This window comes from Periplaneta americana, chromosome 10 (assembly GCF_040183065.1).
Source record: "Periplaneta americana isolate PAMFEO1 chromosome 10, P.americana_PAMFEO1_priV1, whole genome shotgun sequence".
In the NCBI taxonomy this organism is placed as follows: domain Eukaryota; kingdom Metazoa; phylum Arthropoda; class Insecta; order Blattodea; family Blattidae; genus Periplaneta; species Periplaneta americana.
In genome coordinates, this window is record NC_091126.1 from 181,043,396 (window position 1) to 181,057,151 (window position 13,756).

A 13,756-nucleotide genomic window follows, 5' to 3' on the forward strand; every position below is an offset into this window, starting at 1 on the left:
GTTGAAACTCTGCAACATTATAACAGTGATTTACTTCCAGTAATACAAACCTATTCACAAGAAGGCAACTTGTACTTCTTAAAGATCATTTTCATCACAAAGAAAACAGCACAGGAGAGGAACGTCTTATTGACTGGCTCTCATGTATCCATGCACACACACAGAAATTTTCTCATGTACACATTTGTATATGTGAAAGTTTCTGTGAATGAAAATGTGTTCAAGGAACTAGCTAAGAAACGTGAAACATTGAAATACACTGTCTCCAGCTTGAAAATATAATGAAAGAAATATGAAAGTCAGTCATTTTATCACAGTTTATTTTATTTTTTATTTCAGCACACAAATATTTTTCATTTCGTCCCATGTAACGAATATTTAAGTCTGTGTTCACATATTCTTGATATCCCATGTTTCTCAAGTACTGTATACAGGATATCACATTCGAAGTGTACCGGTATTGCTTGTAATGGTTGAAGATGAACAGTTCATTACGTGTTTGTTCATTCCGCCTTTTTTTTTTTTTTCTTTCCTTCGCCTTTCTAGTGAGTCAATATACTCGTAGTCTGTGATTTTATTTTAATATATTTATGACTATGAAGATAGGTGGATATGTCTTACAAAATTCATGCTGCAGTCCATTGTGGTAACATTCTGCCCTGTCTGCAGTTTGCACAGTTCGAAATTGTGGTCCTAACTGCCCGTAATTCAGGGGGAAGGTTGATATTTCAATTTAGTTTTCCAGAATATAATGAGAAAATCAAAACATTCACTAATAGGAGGGGCCTATGATATTAGTTCTGCAAAAGCATCTGCTGGTGGTAAATAAAAAAGACCAAAGAATAAAAGTTTTAAAAAACTTTCGAATTTCAAATGTTTTGTTTTGGAGTTCCTGGTTTGATATACGGTGCTATTTCCCTAAGTCAACTCTGTCTCAAGTGATATTTACATTCTGTAATCTTAACACAGGGGAAATTAATTTTGGCAGCATTATGTAATGATATTTCATAACCCAACAAAATCTTTGAAATGATTAACTGCTTCCCACATATTTTGAGACATAATTCCCTCAAGAAGCACCACGTGTTGTTCTATGTTAAGAAGAGTAACCACAGGAACAAAAATGCATTCTTTATTCATGAGAAAAGTTAGATTTGTTTTACAAGTTATTAAGAACTGTTCTCAAATATGTGTAACAACATTTTCGGCAGAAGCGTATTTTAAGGTTTCTTCGATGGAAAAGGAACAGGAGGAAACTTTGAGCACAGGTTCCTATAAACTGCCTGCCTGAACAGATGAATTTCAGAAAAAAAATCCCAAATTATTATTTCTTTAATTTCGGCCTGAATCAACTTTAAGATTTTGCATATAAATCAGCTGTTGCCTCTCTTTTCAATCTGTACAGATTTTTTGTTTTTTAATTTATGAGATATGGTGAAATACTTTCATGATCATGATACCCTGTTTTATCCACATTTAAAAGTTTTTATTTCTCTTAGTATGTTTCACTGTAAACTTAGATGTCTTGTCCTCTGTTACTTTCGGTTATTTCAAAAACCAGGTTTATAAAATCTTAACATGTTAAAATACACAATTAATTAATTAGATCTCTAAAAGAGCATTTGTTTAAAATAAATTCGTCGAGAATATCCAAGTGGAAAAAGATGGCTTTCTCCCCTTCTTGGATATTCTGATCTGATGGCACATACAGACACAGTCGCCCTCACCTAACTCCTACAAAGGGCGAGGGAGATTTCGGACCAAGAGAGATGTGACACCTACACAAGACGTTTCAACAGAACAACTTCGGCAACAGGGAAATCAGTTTGACCCTCAAGAGGGCCTTCTCTGAGAAACCCCGCTGAGGAATAACAGAAGAAGGAGGGCATGGCATACATCCCATTTTATGGCCCCACCTCAGGCAAAATTGGTAGGCTGCTAAGTAAACATGGGATTAAGCCACCCACAAAGATTTAGAACTTACTGAGACCAGTTAAGAACGACCTTGGTCTTAGGATACCTGGTGTCTACAAAATACTTTGTGAGTGTGGAAAATGCTACATTGGCCAGATGAGATGCATCATTATGGAATGCTGCAAGGAACATCAATGCATCATAAGACTATATTACCTCAATAAGTTGGAAGTAGCAAAACACGACCTGGAAACGGGCCACAAGATATATTTCAATGTCACCACCATCTTGGACAAGGCATCGGGTTATTGGGACCTGGTCTTCAGGGAAGCGATCAAAATCTAGCTAGATGGCAATAATTTGAACAGAGACGGGGCTATAGCTGAGTATAGCGTGGAAACCTGCTATCAACATGCTTCAGCCAACCAGAACACGACTAGAAACTAGCTGCTGATTGGTCAACACGAGTTGACCAATCAGAACATGGCAGGCAGTCGGGACTAGGAACTAGCTGCTGATCGACCTGCAGCAGAAAGCCCTGCCGACCACTTATGTAACTGCTAGACACAGTCCCACGGCACTCCAATCCCTGAAGAAGATAGCAGAGCTAGTCATCGAAAGCTTGGAAGCAACTATCCAACTCACTTGCCTGAAAACTAGAGAAGAATTATTCCAAGTCCAATGCTGGGAAAGCTTCAAGTCCGGCAATTATTTACATCGTGACAACATTTTCTTCTTATTCTCAGTATAATAAAGGGTGCCCCAAATCTTACAGAAAGATATTTCTTTTCTGTTTTTGCCTGCGACTTGTACTTTTCACAGTTTTATATGTGTAGTTTGTTTAAATGAGAAAAATGACTGTGAGACAAACTCTATGTTAGTGGTTTAAGTTTGAATTAGAAATACTGATTAGCCTATGGTGAGTATAAATAAATACCATATGCATTATTTTTTTAACGAAATTACAATGTTAATTTTAAAATTTCTTCTTTCACAGGACATTTCAGTCAGCATACCGAGGGAAGCAATAGAAAGAGCTCTAAAGCAGATACATAAAGTTAGAGCACAGTTTGTATCATATAAGAATAGCAAATTTTTTCGATCAAGCAATAATACAAGTAACTATAACACTGTCACAAGTTTGAATTCAAAACAGCACGTGATCTCTGCAGCCCTCTCCAATTTAAGCATTGGAAATCTGACAGAACCACTAGTATATAGCTTCCGCAACACGTATGGAAAATCAAAGCAAATATGTGTATACTGGGATACAGAAAGTAAGTTAGAATTATATATGTGAGGCCGATGTGTTAGGAAATAGCTTTCCACATTTTGAACAGTGAAGAGCCAGAAAAAACGTACTCAATTCTTCGTGAAACTACTTGTATATTATATGTCAAAATGCAGCAATACACATATTTACCAACATACAGGTTGAGTCAGAATATTTACCGCTTTTGAGATTGTAAGAATTGTGACGAAAAATAGCTCTATTTATAATTTCCGGGTGATTATTTTGAAGCATAGATAAGTTGAAGCCGTGGTATTGACACGATTCTAATAATCTCAAGAAAGTAATATTAAAATGGCTCAGACTGTACAAGCAACGAGGCAAATCAGTACTAAGGATATTTAATACAACAAAAGTATTCTTTCTTTAAAGCACAGTTAATTTCATGTGGCCGCATGCGAATTTAGAGCGGTAAGGGTTAGAATGTTATCATTATGAAGATGTCAAACTATTATGAAGCTGTGTTCTGTAAACGTGTTTTCCTTTCATCGACTAGTTTTCATAGAATTCTTACCTCGTCATTCCACAGTAAAATTTCGAAGTGTTATGTCTGAAAGTTAAAAATATTTCGAGAAGAATTTTGAAGATCTCTTCCTAAACAAACCAAGAAATGAAAGAAACATAACAGTGCATAACAGGAAGAATATTTTGTTTTCCTTTATATGAAGGAATTAAAAGGGAAGAGTTCAGACACAGAAATATATATTACTGTCAGCAAGAGTGGATGAGTTTTTTCTGTGATAATAGAAACAAAGTAAAGCTGAAGATGAATAAAATATTTTTAGATGTTCATATAGTTAATCTCATTAAGTTACCAGCAATAGCTGCTTGAGAACTAATTCAGATTCTTAGTTGTTTGCTACAGAAATTTAGAAGCTCATTATCTTAGGTCTCAGTTTCATTGTAATGGAAAATGGTGTTGAAGTGGATACGAACTTTTTATAGCTCTATAACAATTAAAAAATAGTTATTAGAAGAAATTATTGTGAATATTAATTTGTTTTCATAGTTCGGAATTCAAAAGAATAATTTGGTAAAGTCAGTTTTATTTCTTATGGAGAATAAAAAATTGGATACTTTTAAGTGGAAGAATGAGTTTCATCAGATCATTACTGCAGAATGTCTTATTTACATTGTAAATTAAATACATTCTTATGTTGCAAGAAATCTGTTCAGCTAACATACAAGATTTGTATTAATTAAATGAAATTTAATCGCATGTGAACATGAACTAATTGTATTCAAATGAGAAGTGTTTTAGTTTAAAGCTCGAATAAATTGATTTATGTTGGTTTAATTGATAACATTATAATGGATGTGAAGAAAATATATTTTGATCGTCTTAGACCTTTGAGAACGTCAATAAATCACATGTATTGTATCATCAAAGAAGAAAATTCAAGAATTTCAAATATATTAATATACATTATTTATGGTAGAAGTTTTATCGATTTTTTAGAAATTATGTTATATTTAACACATGAAGATCATAGTTATTATCTCGCAATGAAGATTGAAGTAATTTTGCGTCCTAGTAGTGTGATTTAAAAAATTTGAAGAAGTTCAGTTCTTACGAGGAGACACTAACAGATAAGACACATCATATACAGGAAGTGGAAAAATTATTTCTTGGGAATGGAATATGGAATGGCTCTTTAACACTGGACTGGAAGATATATATATGTCTAAGCAAAAGAGGGTGAAGTAGTAGCAATAACGAATGCGACTACAATCACTCTGATAAAGATGAAGGTGAGTTAAAACTCTAATGTGCTTAAAATGAACCTCAGTTATTTGACCTATCCTTTATCCCAACTCTAACGCATAGCAAAGCGGCCACATGAAATTAGTGACACTGTACAGATCTGAGATAAGAAAAAGAACTGGTATTAATGAAGTATCAAAAAGCGATATTCCTGAGTACTTATAATTTTTACATTTCGATGTCAAAATTTGAAGTGCATTAATATGTAAACCAATTGTGGAAACAAAGTCTTGTGAAAGTCGACGTCTAAAAAATATGTTACGCAAGTAGTATTAAGTATTTTTTTAATCCAGTGATATTGAAAAACAACTCACATTGGCTTTATCAGTTACGAACTTTGGCCTTTGATCAAGATACAAATAAAATTCAAATTTTGAAATACTTCACAAATTAAAGCTATATATATATGTATATTTTTTTTTTCTAAATTTAGTATCAAAAAATTGTGTGCATGATTTAACGAGAATTGCTTAATGATATAGCAAGGAGAAGTAAATACGTTATTTTTCGCGGTATTAATTATGTACTAATAAAACTGGCTGCTTTACTGAAGATTATCAAATCTATTATATAATAATCACTTAAATGAGAAACCAGTTAATTCTTATAAAAAAACACACAATTTAAGTGAGGTTTCTCACACAACTTATGCTTCACATTGGATTACTAAATAATAGACCATTTGAAATATCATCATATAAACTCTTCAGGTTTTTTAATAACATTTTCGGAAAATCTCAGTGGACGCAGTTGCCCTTTCCTCGAACATAAAATCCCAATCCTCGAAATCTTTCCTTTCCAGTGAGTCCCGAAATCTCTATGAATACCCTTACTTATTTAAACTCTTAACTGTTTTAAAATTTTTAAATGTTTTTGTCTGTGAATTTACATTTCATAATTTTATTGTTATTCAATGTCGAAGTATGCATAGTTTATTTCTCAAAATATTTTAATATTCCTTCCATTTCGCAGAGGTAAACAACTCTCTTGAGATTCAGTACTGTACCGGTATATACGTGCGTGGCACAGACTGCAGGATTATTAGAAACAGTTAAGAGATTAAGCATTATAACATTTAAGGTTTTTGCATGAGGAAATATTGGTTGCTGTAAGATAAAACTGTATAGCTAATATATTTAGTAGATAGTAAGCATCATCCTTGATGTGCATTATATATTTTCAATTCATTTACTTTAATTGACAATTTAAAGATTCCAGTATTAAGTAAATGTTTCTTGAACATATAAACTATGAGCCATTTCAATCAATAATGATAAGAGTTCCCTGTTTCAAACCAATTTCATTCAGTGAATATGAAATGTACTGATAAAGAATGCAAACTTGGAAGAATTAGAATATTTTTTAACAAAATGCTAAACTTCAACAATACAGATATCACATCACAAAGGGCAGAAATCGTACAAGAGCTCTGGAAGATAAAGACATTCAAACACCTTGTTTGTTTCCTCTCATTCATAAACTTTAATAATGTATAAATTCCAAGTTTATTATAAACATATTTTTTTGTATGCAGTAGACAAGAAACTAAGCATAAAGTCAGACTCTCTCCAGAAGTTAGCGATGTGCTGAGGAAAAATTATGATCAGCGATGCCACTAAATTGCAACTACCTGTTCTCATGTTCACACTCCGCAACATAATGATGAATTTCTCTTCACTCTTGAAAATTTCAGGTGACATCAAAAACTAAATTTATCATCTTGCAAGAGTTTTCCTATAATTTCTATTTCGTCTTATCCCCACATACAGAGCTGATTTGTATAGAGAATGTAGCAATATTAAGGTTATATCGTAACAAGTGATCTACGAAAATAAAATCAAATAAATCATTTTAATCAGTATACAATGATACAATTCATTTCCATTTCCCGACTTTGTAATTCAAATGCATTAATACAAGACATACCAGTTCAACGAACACAGATATAATACGCAATAGTTTTCAAAAACAGGTGTTACATTTGAACTGGCCAGCTGTTAGCTGTAGTGTGATGTTGGCGATGTTCACTCTGGTTCCTGATAAACTGTTGGTAATTATTTACAAAAATAAAATATAAAGCAGCAAATTCAAAATTGATTTACGATGTTCAGAAAAAGGTCTTTATAACTGCATTAGGTGCTCAATATTTAAACTCTTTATATTTCCATTTTAATTTTAACATCATACAATTCTTTTAGAAACTGAACACTCAATTGATTCAATTTATAATGTCTTTTAACTAAGAACGTTTTGAGTAAAAGTGAAATTATGAAATAATTGCATTGTGCAAATAGAAATTGATGTGAAAGAGAGAGGTTATTATAAGTTTTTTAAAATTGATTCAACTGGAAAGCACAAAATTCTTATTCTGGACATATGATTCGAATAAGGAATCAACACACAATCTAATCCGTGACAAGGCCTAGTCAGTTCTTTTAAAGAAATTCCTGTTTATGCCACTGCTAGAAGTAAATTAAAATTATTTTCTTTCAGTATGTAATGAGTAAGATTAATTTAAAAAGTGAAAGAATCCCTCTACTCATGTATTAAGAAGATAGATTATTCTCAAAATCGCAGCCTAGGACAAATCCCATAAACTACAGCGTAAAAGTCAATTTTTTTCTCTGAGTCACTTATTTGTGACACATCCTCAGTCTGTGATTTCAAGCAATAACTGTAATAAGTATTGTACTATGGTTCTCCCATATCTACCATAAGTAATTTACTTTCCCTACATTGCCGAGTAAAGACTGAGGAAAACTACAATATACAATAGTTGTGTAAATGCCAAATCCTTACTCACAACCCAGTACGCAAATTGTACATTGAAGTAAATTTAATAATTACTTTGCAGGCCAAGAGTGGTTGGAGGATGGGGTAATAACCAACCAAAGTATGGACTGGATTCAGTGTGAGTCGGCACACATGACAGCATTTTCGGTCCTTCTTGATCCCAGTATCGGAATGTCCATACCTGAAAAGCACAAGCATGCTTTGAGTATAATCAGTTACACCGGCTCTATTTGCAGTGTTATTGGACTTTTTCTAACAGTTCTGACTTATTCCATGTTTCGGTGAGTATTGGCTGCATAAACTGATTTCAGTATATTCCATTGATGGAATGAAGGCAGTTATTTCTTTTGACATAAAATCTAACGGTATTGTTTCTGGCTGAGAGTTGATAATAATTGCAATTCTCATAATTTTGACGTGACTTTACCCAGTGTTGTAGGAACAGATCACCAATTCTGATTTAGCATCCTTCAAACATTAATCCTTTCTGTAACATACATTTACTGCTCTTCCTACATTGTATTTGCTACACATTTTACTGTATTAAATCACTATAGTTGAGACCTATCAAACGTTGTTATTTATTACAAGGGAAAAACAGAAAACATGGTGATGACATCATATCCTTGAAGCTAGCAAACCTAGAATAACTTATTTACTTTTGTACAACAGCATGCAGTGTGATTTCTTCACAAGCAAATCAACCCTCTGCCATAGAATGTCAATGTTGGTATGTTCTGTCACTCTTATCCAGAGCAAAGCAGCTCAGTCTTGCCCAGCCTTGTTTTCTTGCGCTCCTTCTCCAAGACAATTGTAGTCTTTCTCTTTTTCTCTGACTTTTAGGGTTCCAAAACAGGGCTTGCCTCTGTTTGGCATTCTGATTCTTCTGGAGAGTATGACCTATCCACTTCCACTTTCTCCTCTTTATTTAGATATTGATCACTTCCTTTTTCGTTTGTTTCCAAAGATCTTCGTTGGAAATGACATTTGGCCAGAAAATGCGGACACTTTCATCTTTCTCAGATGCTTGTTTATGAAGACCTGCAAGCTCCATGTTATCTCAGTGGTAACTTTCCAGGTTTCGCTTCCATACAACAGTACTGCCTTTACATTTGTTCTAAAATTGCGAAGTTTAATTGAAGTAACAACAATGAAAGAGTCAAAAAGTCTTTTCTCTCTGAGAATTACCTAAATACAGTTTTATTTCCTTAAGAGCAGAAAATTATCATTCTTATGATGCAGGATTGATAAGTTATGGCACCACTGCATTGGTTGTACACAAATCAGAAATATTATTCTTACAGAATAAGCAACTCAGCTGAGGAAAACCAATCAGAGAAGCAAAATATTGTGAAAACTTAGAAGTTCTTTTACATTTCACTAATCTTCAGGTATCATAATCATTCCTCAGCTGATAAAGCTTTTGGTAATATTCACTTCACTTCAAACAATATCCTACTTCAGAGGTTTCTCTCTTCCTCCCCTCTAAAATTTCAAAGATGAAATTAACATGAGGAAGAATGTAACTGAATAAAATCAGTCCTCAAGAATATCTCGATAACTTCTTGCATCATTATATGTTTCACTCTCTCACTCATCTCCATTTTTAGTTATCAATTCAAAGAGAATTTTCTCATGAAATATCTACCCAGCACCGTGATTAATTTGGGGAGCTATGCTAGGTAGCGAAATCAGCTACAGTATAATGCCTGGGGAATCATCATGCTGATCTCAGACTTGCAGTTGGCTGGTTGACCTCGACCCTTCGTGGGCTATTGCAGCATGGATAGACGGATAAAGTTAAACTTCATTTGTACATTTTTCACACATATACTTTTTTTCTGAAGTCCTGGCAAAATTCCTGTACTTTTCACGTTAATTTATTTCAGTTCTACGATATTCGTTTATGTGTTTTTCTCACATATACAATCGTATTTTAAACCCTGAGAAGTACAAAATTTCATTTATATGTTCTAATTAAATTTTGCTTGAAATTAGGTTCGTCGTGAAACTATAAGAACGCGAAATTGCCGTATGTATGCCATCAAATATAATAAGCACACCAATTTCTTTTATCCTAAAATCCAGAAAAAAACTGGCGAATATAATATGCACTTGTGCTAAAACCACCCAAGACTAAAATTATATTATGAAAACAGGTTATAAAAGCACTCTCTTACCTCATCATTTGCAGTATAGAACTGGAACTTCCAGTCAACAGGTCTGGGTTGGTGTCAGAGCATTGATTGACAATTAGTAATGTCATGCTACTCTTTTGTCAGTAATTATTGGTAAATACTTTCGGTTGAATTACAGACGCGCAATTGTTAAGAGTTTTATTCATAAAATCTCACAATAAAAGAAAACAATGTTATTAAGTCAGTCTAGTAGTTAAAAATATTTTTATTAGTGATTGTTGTCAAAAATGGATAAGAAATTACTAATAAAAAGTACGCAAACGACAATAAGACACAAACTCGCAGTGGCCATTTCTGTCAGTTATTTCCTACCATTACCTCATAACATAAATGGAGCGTTAATTTTAAATTTGTCTGAATCTGAGTGTTTAAATGCGAATATAATATTATGAACCTTAGATTTCAAGACGAAATTTTGTCAGAACAAAGAAAAAGAAAGGATGCGTATTATAATCACGTAAATACGGTACAACATATGTTCATTGTTAAGATATGGCCAGCTTTGAAATTCCTAGATATTCGAAGCTGTCCATTCTTGTTTCCACTTGTGCTAGCTTCAGTAAATCGGTAATGCGCCAATGGGAGAATCAGTTCAGAGAGAGGAGAGCAGTATGTGAAGAGGGAAGAAATGGAACATTTGAACAATGAGAATCCAGGTTCAAAGCTGTGACCACACCGAATACAACTATTCTAAAATCCCTCCAAACTGAAAATATTTTTACAGTAGACTCAACTTGTTACGACAAGAAGGTTGCTGATTGGTTTTTGAATTCCAGTGAGTGGAAGAAAGAGGAAGTGTGTTTGTAACTGATTTTTTTTATGTTATTAATTATTAATGCTATTTCAGATGTAATTATCAGTTCAGTTATACATTTTTCTTACGTATACGTTTTTTCCTTCAAACTCCCATAAAAATGTACAAATGAAGTTTTACTGTAAATAGAATTCAAAGAGACGTAAAATATATCATATCTCTGTCCAAACTAATGAGTGTACTGTTGTCGATCTACTTATGAAAATCTCTTTTTCACTTCTTGATAAATATTGTAAGTACATGTAGATGACTGTGAGAAAAATGAAGCTAGCCCTAACAGTGTCAAAAATATTTTAGACTGTTTTATGTCACTTAAAGAGTATTTGAAAAGCGGTTCATTTTATATGCATAATAGTAGACAAATAAAGCATGGTCAAATTTAATTACAACCTCAGCCAGAAGCCTCGATGCTCCTCAGACATGACTGCAGCATTGTCATATACTTGTGCTGCAAATTATTATCAAACTGATATTCATTTAAAGTTTCGAAAGCTGCTGAGCAAATGCTGATGCTGTGAATTTAAGAAATATTTCTTGAGTGTCACTGGCTTTCTTACAATTGGATCATCTACACGATTAGGATGGGATAAATTGTTAATTGTTAAGTTTAAGTTCATAATGTAAACTAGAAACAATAATGAACCTAAACATTCATTTACACTTGTAGTGTTGGCTTTCACGGCCGGAGTTTATAGATCTAGATTCATTTTCCGGGCTGAGAGGCCGTGGTCTGTTGGTTAGTTTCGTCTGGTAGAAAACCAAATGAATCTAGATCTATTCATTTACACTTTTTGTTTTCTGCTTTATAAGTAAGATATAAACCAGCACATATTTAATAACACCAAACTTTAATTTGCTTATCAATATATTATGATCTATACAGTTAAATTTTTTAGTGAAGTCACAACAATTTTTCCAGCATGTAATTTCAAATTTTAAGGATTTCAGACTCTGGAATAAAATGACATTGCATACCACTACTGCTTTTTCTTCCTCTTCTACTACAATAGTACTACTGCTACTACAATTACTACTGTTACTGCTACTCCTACTGTTGCTATTACTGCTACTAATACTGCTACCACCATCACCACCACTACTGTCACTGTCACTGTTATTACTAACACTACTACCACCACCACCACCACCACCACCACCACTGTCACTGTCACTACTAATACTGCTACTGTTGCTGCTTCTACTACTATATTATTACTACCACTACTACTACCACCACCACCACCACTGTCATTACTAATACTGCTACTGCTGTTGCTTCTACTACTACTACTACTACTACTACTACTACTACTACTACCACCACCACCACCACCACCACCAACACCACCACCACTGTCACTACTAATACTGCTACTGCTGTTGCTGCTTCTACTATTACTCTACTACTACGACCACTACTACCACCACCACAACCACCACCACCACCACCACTGTCACTGTCACTACTAATACTGTTACTGTTGCTGCTTCTACTATTACTCTACTACTACGACCACTACTACCACCACCACCACCACCACCACCACTGTCACTGTCACTGTCACTACTAATACTGTTACTGTTGCTGCTTCTACTACTACTCTACTACTACGACCACTACCACCACCACCACCACCACCACCACCACCACTGTCGCTGTCACTACTAATACTGCTACTGCTGTTGCTGCTTCTACTACTACTCTACTACTACGACCACTACCACCATCACCACCACCATCGTCACTGTCACTACTAATACTGCTACTGTTGTTGCTGATTCTACTACTACTACTACTACTACCACCACCACCACCACCACCACTATCACTACTAATACTGCTACTGTTGTTGCTGATTCTACTACTACTACTACTACTACTACTACTACTACTACTACTACTACCACGACCACCACCACCATCACTGTCACTGTCACTGTCACTACTAATACTGCTACTGCTGTTGCTTCTTCTACTACTACCACCACCACCACCACCACCACTGTCACTACTAATACTGCTACTGCTGTTGCTTCTACTACTACTACCACCACCACCACCACCACCATCACTGTCACTGTCACTGTCACTACTAATAATGCTACTGCTGTTGCTTCTTCTACTACTACCACCACCACCACCACCACCACCACTACCACTGTCACTACTAATACTGCTACTGCTGTTGCTTCTACTACTACTACCACCACAACCACCACCATCACTGTCACTGTCACTGTCTCTACTAATACTGCTACTGCTGTTGCTTCTTCTACTACTACCACCACCACTGTCATTGTCACTGTCACTACTAATACTGCTACTGCTGTTGCTTCTACTACCACCACCACCACCACCACCATCACTGTCACTGTCACTACTAATACTGCTGTTGCTGCTTCTACTACTACCACCACCACCACCACCACCACCATCACTGTCACCACTAATACTACTACTACTACTACTACTACTACTACTACTACTACTACTACTACTACTACTACTACTGCTGTTGCTGCTCATTACGTCAGAGCTGGGATGTGTTGAGTCCACTACTGTTGCTGACAGTGCTAGTAGATTTTGTGGTTGTTAATTTTTACTCTCTTATTTTAAATCGTAAAAAATGTCTTTATTGTATTCTTGGTATCATGCCTACTTAATACTTGATTGTTGAGGCATATCCTGTTCCAGATGCTTGAACCGTGACAGATCAGGAAAGATACTTCTTAACCTCTGTGTGTCACTGCTGCTGATGAACTTGGCCTTCTTGATGGTAGCAGTGGAAGAGTATGTGGACAACAGACTGCTGGTCCTAGTTGATACATGCACAGCAGTTGCCCTTCTCACACACTATCTTGTCCTTACTTCTCTTATGTGGATGCTGGTTGAAGCTCTGAATATGTATCATCTTCTTATTACGGTTTTTGCCACTTCAGAGACGAAGTTCATGTGTAAGAGAATGGTCTTTGCTTGGGGT

The 13,756-nt window shown here is 34.9% G+C and overlaps 1 protein-coding gene across 1 annotated transcript in view; it reads left to right on the forward strand.

The window, feature by feature from the left end:
• The window catches only part of LOC138708216 (uncharacterized), a 429,355-nt gene that overhangs the window by 401,342 nt on the left and 14,257 nt on the right, over nucleotides 1-13,756 (forward strand). The window contains exons 18-20 of the mRNA XM_069838546.1: nucleotides 2,912-3,191; nucleotides 7,825-8,044; nucleotides 13,471-13,754. Coding sequence (XP_069694647.1) covers nucleotides 2,912-3,191; nucleotides 7,825-8,044; nucleotides 13,471-13,754 — 784 coding nt within the window. The remainder of the gene's footprint in view (nucleotides 1-2,911; nucleotides 3,192-7,824; nucleotides 8,045-13,470; nucleotides 13,755-13,756) is intronic.